The sequence below is a fragment of the Polyergus mexicanus genome, unplaced genomic scaffold (genome assembly GCF_030449975.1).
Source record: "Polyergus mexicanus isolate NDT 795.1 unplaced genomic scaffold, iyPolMexi1.0 SCAF_3, whole genome shotgun sequence".
Taxonomy (NCBI): Eukaryota; Metazoa; Arthropoda; class Insecta; order Hymenoptera; family Formicidae; genus Polyergus; species Polyergus mexicanus.
The window spans coordinates 6,991,979-7,017,145 of NW_027223323.1; the positions used below are offsets into that span (position 1 = coordinate 6,991,979).

Below are 25,167 nucleotides of genomic sequence, written 5' to 3' on the forward strand. Positions count from 1 at the left end.
CAATGGGTATAGAATTCATGAGGGCTCTGAAATTAATAAATAGTCTAGCAAATATATATAGTTGTAACTCAATGTCGAGTCGAAATATACGAATAATGGTTCACGTTATTCCCCATATAATAGCTATTAATAAATTAATATTTATAAAAAATTATGTTACATATTATATTGCATATAATATATTTATATGTCATATTAATCTTTATAAATATATATACTGGGTGGCCCATTTTAATCCATCCAGTCGAATATCTCAAAAACCAAGCCCGGAAGAGAAAAATGTTTCAGACAAAAGTTGTTTGGTTTCGAGGGGGCCATAAGACGGTACCATTGGTTTGACCTTGAAGAGTCATTTGAAAGTCACGTGAAGGTCAACTTTGAAATCTTAAATGGAAACCCCCATTTTTTATTTAGTATTCTTGTAGCTGACATTGAGAGCTTTCCAAAACACTATAATAAAGTATTCTTTTTATTCAGTACTTTTTGAGTTATTTTATATTTTAATCTGACATCTTTTGATATAAAAAATTAAATATCTCATAAAATAGTTAGTTTTTTTTTGCACTAATTGATTTGTCTCATTATTCTGTACATAAAAGTATTACGGTAAGATTATCAAAAACTAACTATTTTATGAGATATTTAATTTTTTATATCAAAAGATGTCAGATTAAAATATAAAATAACTCAAAAAGTACTTAATAAAAAAATACTTTATTATAGTGTTTTGGAAAGCTCTCGAGGCAAGCTACAAGAATACTAAATAAAAAATGGGGGTTTCCATTTAAGATTTTAAAGTTGACCTTCACATGACCTTCAAATGATTTTCCAAGGTCAAATCATTGTCATCGTCTTATGGCCCCCTCGAAACCAAACAACTTTTGTCTGAAACATTTTTCTCTTCCGGGCTTGGTTTTTGAGATATTCGACTGGATGGATTAAAATGGGCCACCCAGTATATTGTGTGCAATATAAAGTAATTGTAGTTCCGATGTCGCATCCGTCTGCGAATCTAATACGGGAAGATAATTGTGGGCGTCTTGAGGCTTGCTTCTCGATGAAATGCAATGCCATATCGATAGTGGAGAAGGTCTCGCGGGGCGAACAAAGCGATAGTATATCAGGCCGCCCCGTTACACGCGTTCCCGTTATCAGGGACAATTACCGATAGATATATATCTGAAATGAAACGATTTTACCTCTTTTCGCGAACGAGTACGTCCCGACGATGACCTTCCGCCAATGTGTAAGAGGCGTGTAATTTTCTCGCGCGCTCGCGCCAACCCGGACGTTTCGTTGCCAATTCAACGGGAACATCGCGATCGATGCTGCTTCTTCGTTCCAGGCCGGCAAGAAATCAGGATCAAATTTCCCAACTCATCGAGATTTTTCTCCCCGATTTAGCGCAAACGGAATTCGCGATCGCGAAGCCGCAGATGAGCGCGAAACGGCTCGGCAATTTCGCAGCCTGCGAAATTTCATAGCGAGGATCTCGGGATTTCTCCGGATGCGGGTGTTGGTCGCGCGCGAAATATCGATTTTAAGACAACGAAAAAATATAATATCCTTTATAAAGAACGGTTTTTGCTCCTTCGGGATGACGACAATGCTACTCGCAAACGACGAAACCATTCCGGTTGTAAATTGTAACCGAAGCGAAATAATATCTGTTTCAGCGGACATATAGCATCATATTCCATTTCTTTCTCTCTCGTCGTTAAATTCGATGTACTATATCCGGCCGTTTTACGGCGCGCGTGCAAGAAACGGCGAGCGCCCGACCTTTTGACGCAACTCCGGCTCTAGCTCCCAGGCACAAAAATATTAATGCAGGCATTAGAAAGTTTCCCGTGCGAGCGCGCGAGATCCTCGCCAAGTATCTGCGCCGTATATATTCGTATCTCTCGTGCATTTGGCGCGCATGCAAGTCGCGTATATCGAGTTTCCTTTTCCTCGCCAATTTTTGACATAGCGAGATAGTAGGTTCCTTTTAAAAAATAGATAAGATAGAGAGATAAATATACGCTAAGTACACAAGAAAAGTAAAAATTTTTGTATGCAACAAACAAAATTTAAAAAAAAAAAAAAAATAGAAAATTAAGAATAGCAATAGACAGTATAATGGAAAATTAATTATTATGTGCTAGTGTCTTGTTTCTTATCGTGAAATGAAAATTTGCGCTCACTGATCGATGCACAATAGCGGAACTGACTATGGTGAAACCCTGTGTTGATCTGTAACATACAAGTATATATCCAAATTAAATTAGCGTCTAAAATTATTAATATTGGAAAAAAAAAATATATTTAATGTCTACAATAATATTAACAAATATTTAATGGAAGAATTTTATAATTCTTTTTTTTTTTTATCATTCGATTTTTATTATCGATAGTAAAAATGCCGTTTGGTTATATAGCTTCCCCTTCAGGATAAACCTTCCAGGTACTGAGTCCTCCCACCACGTCAAGGTGTACCCAAAATGGGAGGGTTTACATAATATAATTCGATATAATATAATATAATTAAAAATTTATTTTATATATATTATAATTGAAAGACTTTTTTTATATCTACATTGAATTCTTCATTTCTTCGACAAAGATGCAATATAGATATATTCCAAGTGATTTATTATTAGGATGTAAAAACTATGACATAAGTTTCATTTTATCGGAAATTACTTGAAAATTGTCGATAAAAAAATGTTTAATATTAATGACCGATTAATAAAAAAAAATCGATTGTCGCAGGCGCTCGAATCCTTTTAGTAATTTTTACCTATCGAGTTTCGCAAACCTACGCATTTGATGACCGAATACAATCGCTGATGCCTACGATCGTCACCGACTAACGCCCAAGACACGTGGATTTTTAATTCGCGATTTAATTCTCCGATAAGGCGTCAAACGAGTCGCTATAATCCGGTTGTTTATGCGCGAAGCGGCTAACAGAGATGGAAAGAAAAAGACTCCGTATACAAAGAAGAGTAAATTAGTCGAAAACGATGTCTCGTTCGCATCGACAGCTGCTAACTATCCGCCAAAGTGTCCCCCGACTCTCTCGTTTCACGCGCGGCTTCGATTTTCGCAGTTATATATATTTCCCTGGTTCAGGAGAAGATATCCTGGATCCGAAGGCGTGGCATGAGACACAATGCAATTAGGATACGGCAAAATTAATATCTCTCTCTTCCTCTTCCTCTCTCCTTCTCTTATGCGGAGATTGCACCTTAATAAGGCGCGATTTCATTTTTCAATCGTGCAATAACGATGGAGCAATAAACAATTTCAGCATTTGGGTCGCGAGTCTATCGTATCGTCTTTGTTGTTATCGATCGTTAGCATCGTTGAAAGGAATCGGAACGCGATAAGTTTGATATCCCGTAAAAGGAATCGTAAATTTTCCCGAATATATATTTCATCGATTTTTTTTTTTTTTCAATCGATGATGTACATTTCTATCGGCCGTTTAAATAAACGTGCTTAATTTAAATAAAATAATAATAAAAATAATAAATTAATCTCAAGCCCTCCAAGATCATCCATACGATATCTGAATAAATTTCGTAATTCAAATATCTTTCGATAGCCAACATATATATATATATATATATATATATATATATATATATATATATATATGTGTGTGTGTGTGTGTGTGTGTATATATATTCCCATCATAATCCCGCATCGCGAAGATGGAACGAGCGAGCGAGCAATTTTGTAGAGCGCAACCGACGACGTCGTGGAGAAGCAACTTTGTGGAGCGAGCAGCCGCACGATCGCCTGACGGTGGCCAAGAGGATCGGCTCGGCTTGGCCGAGGGAGCCCCCGCGGCTACATGGCCCGTATATTTATTATTAAAGTCCCGGCTACCGAGCCCGTCATCTTTCAACGCCTCGAATGTTATTCGTCTTCCGCGCACTCGCAGATAGAGTACTCGCGCGTTCGCGGCGCGAACGGACGCTCGTTTATACAGAGTGTCCCGCTACACATACCGCAATCGTGCGTCGCGCTCGCATTACGTCTTCATCGGTTTTACAGATAAAGCTATTCTACTTGTGTTATTTTTTTTTTTTTTTTTTGCGAGAGAATTAATTTTACCCGATTATTAATTTTATTTAAATTTTTTTTTTTTTTTTAACGAGAGAATTATCAAGAGAAATTTACGCGCGAGAAATTAAATTTTCTCGAAAGTCTATAATAAATTCATAAGCGGGTGTAACTGTACGCTCATGAAAAATTTGGCGATCACAACGATTCGGAAAGTAGGATACTTCGAGTTGATGCTTCGAAAGAGCGCGGGAGAGTTAATCGAGACGCGATTCGTCCGTTATATCTTACGTTGCACTCGCGCGATTTAATTCGCAAAAGCGGATCCTATCCTCTCTCGAGCATCCTCTCGTTGCAATGCCGCCGAAGGAAAATCGATTACAAATTCGCCGATATGTCGTCGATAATTGATGCAGTGTTTGCTCCCGATGCTATCTCGGATTCCATAACAGAGGGACGGCGTAATCCGAAAGTAGGTCCGACTAATCTGCCTTAATCTATCGACAATGAGGCGCGGAGATTGACGCGCGCCGCGAAGCGATAACGATGCTGATGCTGCGCTTTTTCCTAATCGTTCGCGAACGCTGTTTATTCTGCGCTTGTACACGACGATTTACTGTACGGGCAACGAGAAATGACAAGTTGGGCAGCCGTGACTGTTAATTAATCAAAGCCGACCGGCACTTTGGACGGGCTCATTTCTCATGAGATTGGAGCAGCGAATGTATTAGATATTGTCTGTCGAGATTTTATCTGTCCTTCGTTTTTTAACAATTTATTAATTTATTTTAATAATTTCTCTTTCGGTGTTTTTATTTTTATTTTAATAAATTCTTTTTCTAATATTTTTTTTTTTTTTTTAAATAATATTTCAATGGGTCTTGTGCGCGTGTAATGAATATTCAGGACTGGGGCTCTAATATATACAAGGGTCAATTTTTTTTTCCCCCCTTTCAATGATAATTTACTTTGTAAATAAATATTTTAATATTTTGCTACTTAAAGTTTCACCAATCTCTCCTAACATTTTATTTTACAGTGACGTAATTTTATTCGTAGATCTCTAACATTCAAATGATATCAACGGATTGTAGTTTAGTCAGAATTTTGGAATAAATTTTAACATACTAGCAATAGAGAGAGAGAGAGAAAACGCCGCGAAACGAGACCGACGGCCGTATCGGCGGGTCAGCAAGATCGACGACCTCCGACGAGAGGAGGGCAAAATATTCCGTCATGCCGCCCCCGATACGCCCCTGCACCTCGGGCTGTGATTAGCACCCAAGCGTCAGTGCATTTCGAGAACGAGCGCATAACTATGCGTGCACGATGCACACACGGTGTTGCATCCATCGCGAGGAGTCTCGTTTCTCTCCCGCCGGGGCTAGGATTGCAACGAAGAGACCCTCGGAGATGTGTCGGCGGATTAGAAAACAAAATCTCGCGGCCCCCGCGACTTCCGCCACGAACTGGAGCACCTGGATGGAACCCGTAACACAAGCGGAAACTTGAGAACCCGACTTGTCATTTGAGATTCCTTCGTATAACGTATACACCAAGTCGTAATACATTGTAAGCACGCGATGTAGAATCGGACACGCCTTATCCGTTGCGTTCTCCCCCACCCCCCTTTCGATTATTTTTAAAAACGCTTCGAGCGCGTTCAAGCCTCACTCGAGATTCTCCAAGAATGTCCATCGATCGAGGACGAGTGTCGTCGAGGAGGATCGACGGCTTCGCCGATGCCTCCTAATTGAATTCGCCGAGAGAGCAGCGCACCAGCTGCTCTCTTCCTATCAATTATATTGTAGGTCGGTGGGTACACATCTAGCATTCATTACGGGATCGGTTTGCGCAACGCTCGATTTATGGAGCGGATACTAAGTCGCGGAACGGAGTCCTGCCTGCGATCGGGACGGGATTATCGCGACGGATCATCTTGGCCGATCGTGCGTACGTCGCCGGAATGGGAATGTAAAGGAGATGTGCAAGGCTCCGGACGTTGATGCATCGATGAATGCATCGCAAAAAAAAAAAAGAAAAAAAAATTCCTGAAATTTTTGAGTCTATATCTTTTTGTTAAAGTAATTTGTAAAGCTTCTAGAATATTTTTAATTTCAAGCTGCTGACGAGATGAATATCAAGTTTACATTTAGATTAGAGAGTTTATACGGCATTTGTTGAATATTTTTTATTCTTTAGAATTTTTTTAAATTTTCATACCTTGTTCTTATCTTTGAGTCAAAATTTTTACTGATTTCGTGGGGAGAAGCGACGCGATTATGGCCAGGCACAAAAATCTACGAATTAATACTCTCTTGTGCTGTAAAAATAATTACACGAGATAAAAAAACAAAAATACTTATACACTCGACAAATGACATAATATTAAATTATAATTAACCATATTTTAGATACGAAGAAAAGTTTTTTTTTTTTTATGCGAAGAAAATCTCCAAGATCTATCTTTCTCATCACCTTCTTGTCTCACATTACAAGACTACTGTAATTGAGAAAATGGCAAACAAAATTGAAGAGTACTTTTGTGAAAGAATCATGTCGTCCTCGAACCGTGATATGTTCAAACATGATCGCCGCGGAAGATTACGCTCGATCATCAGAAGATTACTTTGCGAGACTTTTACTCTTAACAATTTCACCTCTATATCAACAAACGTATCTCACAATCGCTGCGATAGCTGTTGAATCGATCTAATTCGAATTAAATTGACGAACGTGCACGCGAAAAAGAAAAAGATTACATTGATCGCTCGAAGAGTAAAGAACAGGAGAAGGAGGGAGGGAAGAGGGAGGGAGGGAGGGGGAAATTTTTAAAGCAAGAGGCGATCTTTGGGTAATGGGTCTGCGCAGATCAAGCTCCGAAAGAGTTCCAGCTCGATACACTCGTCGCACTGTGTGCGTTAACGGGATCGGGAGTTACGTCGAACCGGTTGTAGACGCGCGGTGTCCTTAGGTAGCCGCGGGTGGTGGAAGTCTCGTATGTAGGTCTCGTCCTGGGATTGGTCGAGCCGACCCGGCGGATAAGGTCCACCGCGCCGAGCCGTGTGTCTGCTCGGGGCCCCGAGCCGGGGACTCACCTGTTGCACCTGGCACGCCGTGTTCGCTTACCGGAACCGGAGTCGACGAATTCGGCTACGGTGACCGGCCACACGCTCGGCCGGTTCTCGATCGAAAACCCCTATCGAATTCTCCCTGAGAAACTCGTCTCTCCGCATTTCGGAAATCTTTGTCCGCTCTCGCATCGACACGCTTTTGAAATCTTTGACTTTTTAAGATACGCAATTCCGACTTTCGACAAATTTGATGTCCCCGAGCTGTTAAATCTTGAATCGCAGAAATCGCATTATTATATGTCTTAGAAAAAAAAAATTTTTATTCCTCTCCCTTCATTTTTATTTTCCGCTTGGAATTTTATAGATTCAGAGTCTTCGAGTCTTGGAATTGCTATTCAAGGATCTTTCCTCGCGTCTCCGAGATCTCGAAAGTTCGGCAAAGGACAAAGATATATATATATATATAGGAGTGGCTTATGGTGTTGCGAGGACTCGAAAATTTATCCTTGTTATTTAAAAATCACTGTAATCTCTAAACGGATTAATCGTTAGAATTTTTTTTTCATATTCCGAGGTCTAGAATGATACCGAGAATAATTTCCGGTGACTCTCCGACGATGAAATTGCGCCTCGCGTTTTATACGCGCAATTAGCAGACACACAGGATGCAACCGAATCCTTCGTAGTTTCGTTAACGAGCACCGGGGCACATCGGGTATAATGATAATACCGGAGCGATATTTATGCGACCAAGTGAATTAATGATCATAAGGGGATCCCGAACGAGCCGTTACCGTTATTAAGAATATCTACATCCCGTTGCCTCTTCTCTATCACGTTATAGAACCAAAAATTCTGTGTTATTTAAAACGTACAAATTTTTTAAGAAATTGTATAAAATCTACAAAAATTTAACCGTTATAAAATCTATAAATTCATGAAATTGTTCCAAGGAAAATTTAATCTCTCCATTCAATAGCAACGCTCGGCGAGTCTCGGGCGAGTTTAGAATAACGAGGAGTTGCTTTGGTCAGTTATCGATGCGTTATCATTTATCGGAACGGTTTCCATCCTATCTCTCGTCGTCGTATCGTTCGTTTATTCGCGTGAGTTTGCGCTGGGTCGGCTTGTACCGGGTATGCACGTGCTACGCGAGACGAGGGTGGGCTGTTGAAGAGGAAGAAAGAGAGAGAGAGAGAGAGAAAGGCTTAATTGCGGCAGCATCCCGGCGCACGTGCAGACGTCGATAAGCGGCGCATCCTTCTGACATCATCGATCAGAACCCGTCGGCTCTCTTTTCCTTTTCGCCGAGCGGCGCTTCTTCCGCACGTTCCCGCGCTCCATCAATCGCGGCCTGCATCGGCGGCCCGGTATTTTTCCAAGGCCGCCGTCGGTTATTAGCCAGGGCTTTCTTTCTCCCGTCATTTTCCCGCGATCGGCCGGCCGGCCGGCGAATCGAATCCATCTCCCCGATCCGTTCGATCAAACTTATTCTCTCGCCGCAATGAGAGATCCACATTTCCAAGATCCGCGGAGCCGAATCTGCCCGCCAAATGTATGTGTTTAATCCCTAGGATAGGATCCCGTGAATTTTCAGGGATGCGTCTCTTTTTAATTGAAAATTACGTCTTAACGAACGATTTAATTTGATTCTTTCGTGTATAATTTATAATGAAAAGTGGATCATGATATAAATTATAATTATAATGAAGAATAAATTTACAATAAAATTTCATATAAAGAATTTTGCGAAAGTAATCGTTCTTACCGTCTTCAAGTGCGTTATCAGCGATGATTTTAATAGCCCCGTCATCAACTACGCGGATAAATTCCGCGGTTTCGCGGAATGAAATTTTTATCACGACGCTGGAATTTTGAGGACGGGAAAAAATGTCCGCGAATCAAGCGAGCGATCGAATAAATTCCGAGGCGCATTCGGGGTCGCCCGATAAATTATTGTCCGCCGATCGATTACTTACGTGCATTTGCATTCGCGTTATTCTCTTTGGGCGAAATATACATACGTGAAAAGGACGCCTTTCTCGCAGGTGTACTCGATTTGCCAGATATATCGATATGTATTGACGGGTTTGTCGATTATAGACAACGCACTATCTTTGATTGTTGAGTATATCGATAAATTCCAACGGATTAATGAAATCATATCGAAAGATATGTAGGAAATAAAAGCGGAAATAAAAATTTGAATTAAATTAAAATAAAGAAGAAATAATTATTCTCTTTACAAATAACTCTTCTCGAAAAAGTTACATATTTCTAATACCGTCCCACTGCTGTCACGCCATTTGAATTCCATTCTTTTTTTCTTTAATTCTAAAATTTCTATATTTTCAAAAATTTATTTAAATTTTCAGTTTTAAATGAGACAGAATCGCATTCAAATAAAAAAGTACAAATATAAAAAGACAAGTTTAATAAATAATTTTTTCGCGACACCTATATATTGGATAAAATGCTATTAGTGTATAGCACCGTTACTATTATTATACTACTCTCTTGCTACGCTCTCTATTAATCAATTACATCTTTCCCGGATCAGTATTCGCAATGATCGATAATCGTGGATCGTGTGTTCCTTCTTCTCGATGAACTCGATGAACGCGTCTTAACCTCTCGTCGAAGTCTCCGGCGGCAGTAGGTCGAAGCGCCTAGGCTCAGGCCGAAAAGACACGTCCTTGAGGCTGCATCGATGGTTCCCCCGCGTTAACGTAGACCTGAGAGAGGAGGCTTCACCAAGCCCGTGTTGGAGTGACACGTGCAGCGCGCGGAGAACCGCCGGTTGGAGAACCTTTGTGCGCTGTACGACGAAGAGGAGGGTGTTGCGCGGCGCGGTGGAGGCAAGCGCGGGCCCCGAAGGGGAATGGGGGGAGGTGGGGTATCCAAGTACCGCTATACGTGGAGTCGCCCCAGGCGAAATACATACCTACCTACCTACCTAGCGCGTGTTCTCTCTTTCCCTCTCTCTCTCTTCCTCTCTCTTTCTCGCGTCCGATCGCTCCCTCCTCCCATCTCCTCCACCTCCCCAAATCCCCCTCAGACCCCGCTCGCGCAAGCTATACCGCTGGAAGTACACGCCATGATGCACGCCATAGAGCAACGGCGAGGACCGACCAGTGGCTTGCCTCATCTCGCCGACGACGCGCGTCGCGACGTCGCCGTCGACCTCCTTCTCCTTTTTTTTTTTTTCATTCTCTCTTTCTCTTTCTTCTTCTCTCTTTATTTGCCGTCCTGCTGTGCGCGAGAGTTTATTCGTCCCCGCTGAAACCTCGATTTGCAAAAAGGTATCGAGAGCTCTAGAAGGATCTTTGCAAATTGTCACTCTGACTGTTTCAAAATCGTTAAATTCTTGATAAAGCCTTTGATCGATAGAAGATTTTCGAATCCTCGAGTTGGACAAAGAAGTTGACGAAATAACGTGTTTTTATGGTGCGTCCGATAAATAAGATCGCTGACACAGTTGGCGCGATATCGTCGTGACGACTTCCAGTTGGCGGATCGAAGAAATAAAGTGTTTTCATCGTCGTTCTCGAAAAATTCCTCAGCGTCGCGACCCATTTTCAATTGGAATATCGAAGAAGAAAGAGGAGGAGGAGGAGGAGGAGGAGGAGGAGGAGAGCTGTTTCTGACAGGTATTCCTCGTGCCTATTTAGGCATTTGCGATAAATCGATCGTCGTCATCGTCGAAAGATAACGTGTCGCGGCGACTTGAAATTGGCAGACTAAAGAACGCCGGACGATCACAACGGCGAGGTGGAAGAGGACGCCGCGAAGAAGATTCTCCTTCTTCTCGAGTGCTCACCTACCTACCTACCTACCTACCTACCCTACCACTTCCTCCTCCTCCTCCTCCTCCTCCTCCTTTTCCTCCTCTTCCTCCTCGTCCTGCTCCACCACTACCATTGCGTTTACAGTCGTTTGGTCGCCGGCGAGCAATACGGTTTACGATCGCGTATACGACGGCGTCCAGAAACAGCTGGTACCGCTGGTCGCGTCCAGCGATCGCAAATCCTCGAGGACCTCCTAGCAAGGACCGGTCTCCGTTTGGATCAGTCTGCGAGATAAAACAAACGCAACGGCATCGTGGTCTCCGAAGAACGTATCCGCGCGAGTGAGAGTGACATCTTCCCGGTCTTTCAGAGACACGATAAGTCGGTGATTCGAGTGCAGAGGACAGTCGAATAAAAAATCCCGGGATTCTGTCTGATTAAAGAAAAGAAAAGAAAAAAAAATGTATTGCATCTTTAAAGTTCGAGAGTTTTAAAATCTGTTTTATTCGAAGAGGAATCGAGAGAGTCGCAATATAGTTTATATCTTCGAGAATTCGCAGATCTCCAAGATTTGAGCGAGAATCAAAATCTATTAAATGTCAGGATCCATTATAGCTTAGATCCCGAGTCGAGATTTCTAAGGATTCGAGGAGAGAAGAATCGGAATCTGTTATATTCCAGAAGTTCAAGGTGAAGCGGGAGAGTTCAGGCTCGCATCATAAAAATTGTTCGAGCGTTCCAGTCACATATCCTATCACGTCCCGAGGATTCGAGAAATAAATCATTCCCGGAGGCTCGAGGAATCGATCGAAGATCGCATGGCCACGACAGCGTCGACGCGTCTACGTGGTTGTTACCGTTTGTGCGAGGAGCGTCGAGCCGCGACGACGCCTCGCGTCATCCAGCGTGTCGCGCGCCACATGATCGTTGACCAGTGAACGACCTCTCTCGTCGAGAGAGAGTTTCGGGAGCTTCCCCGCGACCGCGTTATTAATTCAGAGGGGGGAAGGGGGGGGGGAAGAAATTTCGGGGAAATTTCCATCTGTGCGGAGATTCCCCGGAGGATCCTGTGAAGAAGCCACGACCGACCTGGTCTTCTCGAGCTATTTACCTGGCAGTGATCTCCTCCTCGTCTCTTCTATTCACAGAGGTTAGTCACTCGCTTCGTTCCGGTATCGTACACACACACACACACACACACACACACACACACACACACATATACACATGCAAACGCGTGTGTGTGGGCAGGAGTGTGGGTACACGCTCGCGGTGCAGCGATTGCCCGCGTGTGCGTATATGTATGTGTGTGCGCGCGAATCTCGTGCAGGTATATATTTATCCGTGTTGCGAAAGTGCAGCGAGCCGCATTATTTGCGGCCAGCGAGGTGTGAACTTTTTCGGCGATCGATCGAAACGAGGTACATTATTGCGGATGCGACTGCTCTCTCGAAAGAGACATACGTCAAATTCCGTTCCAAAGGTTTCAATTTTACGAAATACTATGCTTATGTAAATCTCTCTTTCTCGATGATAATAATCGTAATACTTTATTCTCCCCTAGAGAGATAAACGCTGAGCGGACACTCATATCCTTTTGTCTTTCCTGAAATATCGGGGGGAGAGAGAGAGAAGATTGGAGGGAGTAATGTTCCTTCTAGAATGATTGATTCCAACATTATACTACGATAAACCGTAACTACGAAGATCTCCAAGTAAAACCGAGTTCTAGATATAGAGATGAACCGCGCGATTGATTGATGCATAATTGTAGATAGAATCCGTATACAATCGCTTTGTCGATCGCGACACCGCGCGCTGATCTTCGTAGAGTTTACGGGTTAATGCGACGACGGAGGTGTCGTCGTCTATTTCACGCGCTGGATATCTTTGCGATGACGCAGCCTCCGCGATTCATCAATCGCGCCGGAGAGATTATCGCGCGCCCACGATAATACACGTTTCGAAAGGAAATTACTCGGCAACTAGGTTCAAAAATTATACGCGTATATACATATATATTATTTGAAAGAGAACGATGAGACGCTACATTACACTGACGTCGTATTTCGCGCGACACCCGTTGTCCTAGCGTTATCGCGTGCGAGAATCGCGATTGGTGGAAAAGCTACGATATTTTCAAGGAAATCGTTACTCGATAACGATTTCCTTGAAATGTTAGTACGATACGTATATTCGCGCGGCTCATTTTCGATGAGGGAGATTACGATACGATGCAAATGAGAGCGCGCGAGCGCTGCGAGGAGAAAGCGCGCGATCGCGATTATCGTCAAAATTGTATTTTTTTCGTGCGCGCATCCCGCCGAGTAAACACGAACAACTCGCTCCTCGACACGCGGTAGCGCCTGAGAAAAAAAGAAAACAAGAAGAAACTTACAAATATCTAATATACGGAAATACGAATGCAACAATAGGGGGTTTAAATAAAAAAGAAATAACCATAGACCAATAAGTAATTGAGTTTAGAGAGAGAGAGAGAGAGATAAAAAAAGACAGACAATACGTGTGCACGACAGTAGATAAATTTAAATAACTAATCAGTAATTATATTATGCATTTACGTTATATTATATTAGAATATATCGTTTTGTGTGTAATATCGATATATAAAATAATTAATCGCGATATGAGATATGTAAATTAAATTGATTAATTAATATTCACAAGGCTCGATCGCATTTTCAACGTGATGAGATAATAATTAAAAATAATCAATTGATAAATAAGTCTACATTTCTCTCATCTTTTCCATTTCGTTGGCGTTTCGAGAAATCGGTTCTCTCGCTTAAAATTGACCGCAACGTGTCCGTTCTACGCTATGAATCGCCGCCTGCGAAACAAATAATTGGTGAAAAATTCCAGCTGCTCACGATACCGCAACCATGCCACAGTATTAATTAACTATAAAATCGCAGTAATGGCGACCGCCGTGTCGCGCGCGTGGACCTTTCCGCGTGTCGCCGAGTAAAAACTGGTCATGCTCGCGCTCGTCGATTCCACGTGAATCCGGAAAGTTGGAGGAAAGAAGCTTCGAGATTCAAGAATTCCAAGATGCAATGGAGAAATTTATCGCATATGTCTCCTCTTTCAAATAAATCGATCTCGATGGAAGAAAAGAGAGCGTGATTTAATAAAATTAAATTTCCAGGAAATTAAAAAGGAGAAACCATATTCAGGAGAAAAAAAAAAAAAATGGAAAGTTTATCTTTATGAAAATTTTATTCAGAAAGAGGGCGTTTCTTTCTATCAAAATTTTAATCAAAAATGAAAAGTTTTTATTTATGAAAATTATTAGATATCTCCATGAGATTTTGTCAAAAATCACGACCTTTTAATATCGAATCTTTCAAGAGCCATTCGAATAAATCTGCTTCATCTTTTTTACCATTTCGAGCGGACGGAATAATTCATTTTGCAGAAACACCGAATCGAGTTTCAAAAATAAAAGGGCGCTTAATGAGTCGGAGTCGCCGAATTCGTTCTTAAGGACGATTTTTTTTTTACGTCGATTTAGAGGCTTTTACGACAGGGGGATTCGTCTCCCGTCGTTTGTCGTTCGTGGAATTTTGGATGAATCTGTTATTCCTGTCCGGGGAAATCGTGCATGGAATTTTGATCGTTTCGATTCCGGTCTGGCGCGTCGGTTGAGAAGAGTGTCCAGAAACACGGCGCTTGTTTTTCGAGAAAAACGCGAGACAAAGACACACGTGGCTTGCCCCTTCTTTATCTACGAGCATAAACATGTCGGACGTGCGGTTAACGAATAAAAGCATGTCTAATAAAAGCCTCGTCTAACAGCGCTATTTTTGGCGCCGCAAAATCCGGGGACTCGCATTCCTCGTTATTTTGATCCTAATTTAGAACCCCGTAAACTTTGACTCAGCCATAAAACTCCTTAAAAAACATTGAATCGATCGAGTTAAAGTTAGTAATTTATTATCCCTAAAAATTGTATTTATTTAATGAAAAAAAAATATATATATATTTTTAAATCAAAAAACAAATTTTTTAATTTAATTCAATAAATATAAAAAAAGTTTCTTTATATCTATTTATTAAATCTTGATGCAGTTTAACTCCCTTCTTTAGGAACTCGGAAATTAAAAAAAAAAAAAAAAAAAATTTAATTACGATTTCCTTGATATACTTTTTTCAAGGAGGTGATTTAGATTCGCGATCGCTCCTCCAATTGCGCAAATAGATTCCTCGAATTCTCTCGATTTAAAGGGGCATCGTAAGCGCATCGATTGCGAGATGAAAAGAAAAGAAAAAAAAAAAAAGTGACGAGCTTACGGAATACAGTAAGGGCGGAGGAATAGAAATCGGCGGGAAGACAACGCCAAAACAAAGGCGAGGGTCGGAAAGAGGCAGATGCAGGAGATACGCATCTCCGAGCGTGGGATCGCGTGTGTGCGATTGCCGGCGTTGAAGTCGCCGCGAGCGGGAGATATCTAGGACGCGGGCCGCGTCGCGACGCATAATGACGCCGACGCTTTTGTAATCCACGTGACTATCTTGCGCGACGTGGGCTAGTAATGGCCGTGTATTGTCTTCGATTGAATGCCGCCTTTAGACGGCTATTTCAAAACGCACGTATCTCGGATAATATCTCGCCGACGTGACTTTTTATCAAGCCTCTATCCGAGACACAGATATAATAGAATTAAGAGATCAAATAATTAAATGTCATGTGTCAATAGCGAGCGTGACACGTGTTTTTTAAATTGAATCAAAAATTGATTTAGAAAATGTAATAAACTTTGAGAATATTATCTTTCTCAACAGATTTTATATAGCGTAAAATAATATTGTTACATTTAATGAGATATAAGAAATAAAAGGTCTCCATTTTTGATACAAGAAAAATGTGGTTAACGATTTTTTAAAACAGACTTGAATCATATACGTATCATACGTACACACACACACACAAGATATATATGTATGTATAGAATTATGATAATCCTAATAAGGTTATCTAAAGGTATGTTTATGGTATCTTTATGCTATCTAATGATTCAGAATAACTAAATATAATCATTTGAGAGAAATAACTATAAGAGATGTGAATATATATATATTATTACATAATATTGTACAACGTATAATGTAAAATAACGCCATCGTGTTCTTCCCGGTTATAATAATTATCGAGCGTCTTGCGCGTTTCATTGAAGAGGATGAGAAAGCAAGGTGGATTATTAATAGTCCTTTTTGCCGACGCGCGCGATGGAAGCCCGGAGGAAGACAGTGGAAGGACACGTGAGGTCATCGCCGCAAAATACATCGCCGATAGACGAGGGGTCCGTTGAATTTCTTTCCTTGACGATCCTGGGCTTCGATGATCGGCCGAAAGGAGGAAAGGGGGAGGGGAAGGTGAAAAATTAATGTTCGAAGGATTATCGCGAATTAAATCGATCGATCAAGCATCGCCAACGTCGTATAATACGAAATAATTCTCAACGTTAACTGGTTTCGGTCTTGATTTCGATGTTATCGATCATGGTGTCGATCTTTAGATAGCGATGGTAACGTTTCGGCCACGATCGAACTTCGGAGATAGTAATTCAATTATTTATCGCACAAGACGCTCTCCGTTATCGACGATACAACCGCGAAGAGGCTAATTATATGTCAAGAAATAAATGAAAAATGCGGAATAAAAATTTGTCTACGAATAGCTTCAATTCCGATGATAAAATCTCTCGAGTTTGGATACAATTGAGTTTGAGATATCCTACAATCGTCGATCCTTTGGAGAATTAAGGACTTTCGATAGACAATCTGCTCGTAAATTGTAGGACAAAGTTATCGTCGAGTGACTTTCATCAGTTTCTAGACGCTGTTAAAATACTCTACGAGTAGCAATGAGTCACCGCTTTCTATCGGAATGTTAATGGCGAATGCACATGTGTATTCTGGACTGATGGAAGAGAAAAAAAAAAAAAAAAAAAATCCGATTTCTCACTTTTGTTTCTCTCTTCGCGTTATTCCTCGCGTTATTGATATCGCGGACGTCCCAGCGAGATACACAGAGTGCGAGATTAACGAGAAGAACGGAGAGAAGTCAACGAAAGAGAAGTCGACTTCGTAAAAAAGCTTTAAATCTCGTAATTACGCTTATTTACTTCGTTGCGAAAGGCTCGATCAAATTTAAAATCGCGCGCGTATACACGCATAAATAAATTCCTCTCGCGATGACGAAGTTGTTCGTTTAATCGAGGCAAAATCTATTCCTTCCACTAGCTGATAAATTATCGATTTATCGAGATGAGTGATGTTCGACGTAATTCAGTCCCCCCCCCCTCTCTCTCTCTCTCTATGTAAAATTAACTAATTAAATTCTGTAAACGCTAAATTCCGTTACATCAAATCAAATGCTAATTTGACGAAATCTGTCGTTTAAAATTTAGCCAAATTAACTAATAAAGCTTTTTTAAAAAGTTTTCTAGGTTTTAAATTGTAATTTGAAATGTTTTGTCAATTTTTTCATACCGATTTATAATAAAATTAAATACATTTCAGAAATCCCATACCTCTCTTTTATATAATCCAAATTCTAAATTCTAATTCTCTTGGAATTCTGAAATTTTAATTTCCATTAAACTAGGTCAAACGATAATCTCCCCAACGGGATCTATCATTCATACATGTATATATTTAAACGTGGATTCTAATCGATTCTGAATTATGCACCGCGTTGCAATAATCTACCACGTTGCACTTAGTTAGCGGGTTTTGCGAGGTTTTAATATTTTCCGCGCGCGAGCACTCGGTCTGTACGAGTGCAGGACAGGTTCCGACGACGACGGCAGGATACTCTGACATTTGCCAGGTTGATAGTCGAGTGGTTCACCTATAGCGAGGTGCACCTATCCGCCGCGTTATACTCGGTGTCGTGGAATCGTCAAATATTCTTTGAGAGTATTTGCGATGACGATACTTTCTCAGAATGCGAAAAATCATCATTTACTCGTACACTTGTCAAATATCCAAAACATTGTATATTTTTATGAATTCAATTGATATTGATCGAGAAATGAGAGATTTTCAACATTTCGCCAATTAATTACGCTAATATAATGCAGAAAGACAAAATTTTTGTACTGATTATATATGGTAGTTGAAAAAAAAAAAAAAAAAAAAAAAAAAAAAAAAAAAAATTGACAAAGTTAATTACGCAATATGATTAATTGGAGACTTTAGGTAACTTGCAATGTGTACAATCGATCCGATAATTCCGTTGAAGAAAGATCGATACTAGGTGGAAGAATCCGAGCTGAGAACGACTTGTGGTGGGAATTTTCGGCGTACTGTATACGAACTACGGGAGATATTTATCGGACGGTCGCTTGTTAGATTTTACGCGACATTTCGAGGCGAAACGAGTTGAAAAAGCAGGCTAAGGCCCCGGGATGGCAGTGGTACGATAATTATCGGCTAGAAAACGCGGGATGGCGCATAACGCGGAGTCGCTATGTAGGCAGTTATAGCCGCGCGATTGCAGAAGCGAGCTTAGAGCCGAGGGCAGGTTCGCAACCGCTGCTGCCAAGAGAGAAATTTCTGCAGAGTTGCTGCGCCGTAGCGGTCGTTTCGACATAGGTGCAGGATCGAGGGGACTCCGGGCAGGTGCGAATACAACATTGTGCCGTTGGCAAACGCGCGTCAAACGTCCTTTACACATCAACGATTCTCGAGTAATTTCGCGAGGAAATAAAGCGGATACGCGGCGATCGAAACGTTTCAGGCATTTACATCGCGAGAGCGTTAGAGAAAATAGAGTCATTGAAAAGAGGGAAAATAATATCTCGATGATTTTCGTATTATAGAAATGATTGAGGAAAGTGAACTTTTAACGAATTAAATGTCCGTAAGACAAACGAATACATTTCTCATTTAATTTCAGGTGAAGTTTACCCTAATGGAATTTTAATTTCAGGTTCAGTTACAGAGATATACGATGCAAGAGATTGGAAAGTACTGTTACTAATTTTCGAGTTGCATGCGATTAAGAAAGAAGGGCTTTTCGCGAATTAAATTTTGAGGAGGATCGAATGAAGATTACGAAAACCATATTTTTTTTTTTTTTATTGAATTTTCCGTCAAGTTGGTCTTAATAGAATTAAAAATTTAACTATATACACTAAAGGTATACGCGATGCAAGAAATTGGAAAGTTACAATAAATGATGACTTTCCCCGATATTTTTGCCGAGGGAAAATCATGGAGGATTAATTCGTAATCGAAAAAATAACATTCTTTATGTTTTTTTAAAATGACAACGTAATCACGGTTAAAAAGATTTTATCTCTTCATAAATTCAATTTAAATTTATCTTCTTTCGTTCCGAGGTATCATTCTAAATACGCAGTGTCTAAATTTCAAGGGACTCGGAGCTCTTCTGATTTTTTCTTTTTTTTTTTTTTTTCTCTTTATAAATCTCGCAGCTCTGCGCGAGAGAGGAAATGACTTTATGCCGGTGAACAGACTTTGGGCCGCGCCATGAAAAGACTTCTCTCGGCGTGCACGTGTAATTAAGGGTGTAATTAGAACACCGGATAAGAGCGGTTTAGAACATTACAAAGGCGGACCATTACGGTGGTTGAGAGAAATGCATACGCTCGAGTATATACTGACCCAGTATTCTCAAAAGAGCAACCACCCGATGCCGTTTAAAAAAAATCATTCCATCATTATTTTCTAATAAATTCTATTATTATACTTAAAGTCAATTAGTTTCGATCGTGTGCAACAATTGAAAATTTAATAGGCACTACAATTATTTAATAGATTTAGAAACGTAATATTCGAGAAATGTAATGAAGCTATGTAATATAATACAGCATTTTAAAAATAAACATTTCTAATTTGTCCAATCAAAAGCATATATTTACAATTAAAAAAATGATGTATTTCATATTCTTCGTATTTTCGTTTCAAATTGAAATTTTTATATCCTCTCGTTTGATATCAAACAGCTTGTATAAAATTATCACGTCTATATCCGCATTCCCACATATTTATGCAAAATCTTTTTATCCCCTCGTGCATCCCGGGCTAATATCTCGCTACGTAATGTCGAAGATGTGATTATACGCGCAAATAGGATGCAGAATCGTCGCGGAAGCCTTCGTCTCGGTTGTCAGAGCTAATGCAAAATCGCGAACGTGCCGCGAATATATCGCTGTATGCGCCTTAATGTCGCCTCGCGTTACTACAGTGTGTATTTATCAGCGCGAGTCGCGCTAAGGATACTCGCGTCTTAATTAGCTTCGGCGATTAACGAGGTTATTCGGAACAATACCGTTTCGACGATGAGCAGCGGAAGAAAAGGACGCGTAAACCATCGTAAATCGACGCTTTAAGTACGCGAAAAAAGAAACTCGATCGTAAAAGTTCCCAATTAGATTTTTAATCGATTTAATCCGACGACCGGCTAAAGACTGATAACGGTTCAGTTTTTAGAGATACTAAAGAATCATAAAACAAAATTTATAAATTTCATTAAATAATTCTAATATTTTCGTTTCTAAGAATCTAATTTTATAAAATTTTTTTTTTTTTTTAAGATAAAACTGATTTATATAATTTATTAATTTTTAAATTATTTAAGATTCGCATGAAAATTTAAATAAAAGATTCGAGTGTTTAAAAATCTCGACATTTCTCTTCTGGCTGAACGGAAGTGGTAGATGATTCTCCTGTTCGTAGAAAAATGCGAGACGTCTCGCTTATTTACGGCCATATCGTACGATACGAATTACTGTCATATCGAAGTCGGCAGCGGAAGTCGCGCAAGAATCACGAGCTTTACTTATACCGGGTGGCCTTTGAACTCGCGTTTCGACAGCGCCGGTTAAGCAAAAAACTGAGTTAATGCATAACCAATGGAGCGGAATCGAGACAGCGGAGCGGAGCCGCGCGATTCGAACGACTGTCGTGACACACACCGGCCTTTGCGGATGTCGATATCTCGAACGGCAATGCGATCTCGTCGATTAAACATCATGGTTATCACTGTTGGTGAAATTGTCACCCTAGTTGAAAAGAAATGGAAACAATTCCTTTTATTTCTCATACAATCTTAAATATTATTTTTCCCCGAAAAAAAAAAAAGAAAAGTACTTTGTTATATATTTAGATTAATTGCTGAATTGATATTTATCGAGAGATTTTTTCTAAAAGAGAAACGAAAGGTTCAAATGTCGAAGACGCAATCGTCTAGTTGCACGAAAATTTAGCTTGTCCGTGTCTCCGCGATTAGTCTGGATTTTATGTAGGTTTCCACTACCATATACAATTTGGACATAAACGATAGAGTGCCGGTGTTTTGACTTTCTCCACGTGTCTGTCAAGTTTCGTTTCGATTCCGAGAGGACGCGTATCGCCCCGGGGCCGGTTCGATCGGTTGCGCAAATCGGTGCTCGCCTCGGTACGAACTTCCGTTCGTCAAAGAAAACGGACCGACGGCGGCTGACCCAGTTTGCACGCGGGGCCGGACCGGGCCCCGCGGCGCGCGCAAGGACGCCGCGAAAACGGCGCGATGCGTGCCTTGTCTCCCCGCCTAACAAAACCCGATCCCCGAGAGGGTGGAGCAGCGCTTTCGAAACGCGACGGTAATTATCGGTTATAAAATAATACCGGTCCGGTTAAGAAGGCTTGCGTTGAGACGCCTGATAATCCGTCTTCGTTTTGAAAACGGCGAGAAAATTGAGCGCCTTCTCTCTGTCTCTCTCCCTTTTTCTTTCTTTCGTTGGATGTTTAATTAGAAGAGCCGTCGCAGTTATTCGATGATCATATATTAAATGTAACGAGCGATACCGACTTGACGGAATTGAGATAAGACGATCGATATTATGTCCTCTGGCGCTTTTCGATTTCAACAACATCCAGTATTTCAAGAATATAAAATTATCCCATTAAGCGAAAAAAGATAATCGAAATGAAAAAAATTCTTTTTTATGTTTTCTTTGTATGCTAATGATTATGTATGTTAATGATTATAAAGAATTTAATTTTATATCGTGTCATTATTTATATATTATAATGCTAATATTATATTATTACATTATATTAATCAAATCATTAAAGAATAAGAAGAGAAAAATAGAGAGAAGAAAAGAGAGGAGAGAGAGAGAGAGAGAGAGAGAGAGAGAGAGAGAAGAATAAAGTTAAAATTTTTTAAATTTCCATCTAGCATACCAAAGGATGACAAATGACATATAATTAAGGAATAGAAAGATAGCACACGAGAATTAAATTTAAGAATGACAGATCTAGAAAAGAAAGAGCGTTGAACGCATCGTTGATTTTAGCAGTAATTCAATTCCTAAGCTAATTAATCTGACATATTAAGATGAGAAAGTTATATTATAATAAAAAAAAAAAAGAAAATAGCGTAAATGCGAGTTAAATAAAAAAAATGCCAGAACTAGAACCTGTCACACACAAAAACAGCATCTAAGATCCATAAATCTCTATCCTATATATGATTTATTAATTTATGAATTAATGAATCTTGTGTATAAATATACACACGTATATTTATATAGAGAACGACAAATTGCATAATTGAAGAGTAAAAAGAGCGATGGGTAATAAATGTAAGAAAACACGCCGGTGTCCGTAGAAATGGACTCGGATTAAAAGGTGGTCGATCAAAAGGGAGCGCGTTAGAGGTACAACACGTGACAAGCCAGGGCCGGGTAAGACGATTAATGACACCGGGCGTTCTCGCGATAGCGTATTTCGATCGCCTCTTAACGAGATCGGTCACTGTAAATAGGTTGAAGGCGTATCCGGAGGGGGCAAAACGTCGACATCGAGGCCGCGTTCCATCGCATTAAAGTCTCCACGGGCCGCGTTTTCACGGAATACGCGATATACGCGAGTTTCGTCTGCGTTCCCCTCGCGGCGCAGAAATTCTTAAAGCCGCTCTCGGTGTCACTCAAGCTCGCGACTGGACCGAGCTTCAATTTCATTGTGTCGTACGCGGGGGAGAGAGAGAGAGAGAGAGAGAGAGAGAGAGAGAGAGAGAGAGAGAAAGAGAGACTACCGATCGTTTGTGGCGAAATAGCTGTTCAGTTTCGTCAGCTGCGTCGAGATCGATCGATCGATTGTCAGAGGTAATTTATGACGGTAACAGTCATCATATATAAGAGATATTTGTGCAGAGACAATATACAAATCTCGCGTGTTTCAAAATAATGCGGTGCAAAGTTCTTTTCTATGCTCAAGTCGTTGATTCATTTTTAAAATAATATCAATTTCTGAAACATATATATATATATATATATATTATATATATATTTCAGAAATTGATATTATGTAATTAAATTGTTAATTAATTTCTTAAATTGTTAATTAAATTATCAATTATATGATAACGTCTTTTAATGCTACAACACTTAAAAGAAAAAGAAGAACTCTCCTCTCGTTATTATCTTGTTGAGAATTATAATATATATGCTCTTGAGCAGAAACTTGGGAGAAATTACTTAAACGGAAACTGATACCGAGATTCACGAAACCAGTGTATATATAAGCTATAAAATTTATTTACGACTCCCAAATACAAGATATTCACAAAACAGCTCTCTTGGTTATCCTCCTTTTCGCAGAGAGAGGAAAAAAAAAAAAAAAAAAAAACCCGCGTTTTATACATCTAATATCAAGTTTATCTCTTCAAATAAATCTTTCGGCTTCCGAAATCTGTTTGACGAGAGTCGTAATTTCGCGATAGTCCCCTTCCTCTCTTCCCCTTATCTAGGAAAGCGTCGGCGCTGACTTCTCCAGGCGGATGATTGCCAAGCCCTCTTGTACGACGTCAAGAGAGCACGCGGCCTGTGTCTCGTTGTTGGGGCAACCGCCGGCACTCTAGCTGGTATGAGAGAGCGCGGAACCCCTCGCACGAGGGGAGCGAAGGGGTGGAGAGGGGGGAGGGGATGACAGGAGTAGGCAGCTCGGGGCGATGTAGGCGTGCGGGATACCTACCTCTATCCAGTCTCTCTCTCTCTCGCGTCGGTCGGTTCGGTCACGTGGTAACGTCAGCGAACCGACCGACACAGGCAATCTGGTTGCGCAACATCAGACAGCCCAAGACGACGACGACGACGATGACGACGACGACGACGACGACGACGATGACGACGACGAAGGAACGATGCTTCGCTTCGTTTCTGCTCCGTTCCTTCGTTCGCCACGGTAAATAGGCTAAAAGCGTACCCGCCTGGTATGTACCTGACACCGCGAGACCGCATTCAATCGCAATATAAGAGTCTCGATATATAATCTCTGTCTCTCTTTGTTTTCTCGACTCCCACTCGTCGTGCCTGTCGTCGTCCGCTTCGAGAGCTCGACCGCGCTTTAATTGAAATCTACCTCCGGTAGAATTCTCTCTCTCTCTCTCTCTCTCTCTCTTTTTTTTCTCTCATTTTGACACGGAATGTTTTGTAATAAATTTTAAGGAAAGATTTTTTTTTTTTTTTTCGAATAAAGACTTTTATGTAAAAAATGCCGGTCCTATCTTAATTAAGTTGATATAAAAATAATGGCCGATTTTATTACATTAGTAGAAAAACATTCTCTCTTTCTTATAACATTATATCTTTAATTATAAATTTCTTTTACATGCAATACCATGTAGAAGCCATCCGTACCGAAGTATTAAATTTAATTCGAACAGATTAATTAATATAAATAGAGCGTAAAATATATATAATTATAAGAAGATTGATTAATTGATTTAAGAATCATCTGAGATTTTTTTATTTCCCTCAATCTTACTTGGCTTCTTTCTTCATCTCGGCAAAGTAGTGGAGAAAAAGAGTCTCGAAAAAGCGTCGAGACAAAAAATGCATCAACGACCGGATAAAGACGTCAGTGTTCTTCGAAATATGGTCTCAAAATTCGCGCTAGCTATAATTACATGGAATTTCTGGGGCATCCTATATAAAGAGGGATGAAGACCAATTACGTCGCGCAAGGACAGATCAAAGCGGCAGCGTCGCGGCGAAAGAGAAAGAAAAAAAAATTACACGAGAGAAAGGAGAGAAGGAGAGATACATGCCGTGCCATTATAACGGCCGTGAAGAATTCCGTGTTCCTGTCTGCCGCGATGCCGTGATGCTGGTCGTAGGCGAAGAAATCGAGATGAGGGCCGGGAGGATTGGAAATGAAATTCGGCACCTCGGATGCCCGGATGCTATCTATACACGGATGCGGAAACT

The 25,167-nt window shown here is 40.6% G+C and overlaps 2 protein-coding genes across 2 annotated transcripts in view; one reads left to right on the plus strand and one right to left on the minus strand.

Moving 5' to 3' along the window:
* The window catches only part of LOC138931617 (uncharacterized), an 80,775-nt gene that overhangs the window by 22,689 nt on the left and 32,919 nt on the right, over window positions 1-25,167 (minus strand). Inside the window, exon 3 of the mRNA XM_070292574.1 lies at window positions 2,187-2,235. Within this exon, the coding sequence (XP_070148675.1) occupies window positions 2,187-2,235 (49 nt within the window). The remainder of the gene's footprint in view (window positions 1-2,186; window positions 2,236-25,167) is intronic.
* Window positions 11,977-25,167, plus strand: part of LOC138931615 (ichor) — a 38,447-nt gene continuing 25,256 nt past the window's right edge. Inside the window, exon 1 of the mRNA XM_070292571.1 lies at window positions 11,977-12,068. The gene's annotated coding sequence lies outside the window, so the exon portion shown is untranslated. The remainder of the gene's footprint in view (window positions 12,069-25,167) is intronic.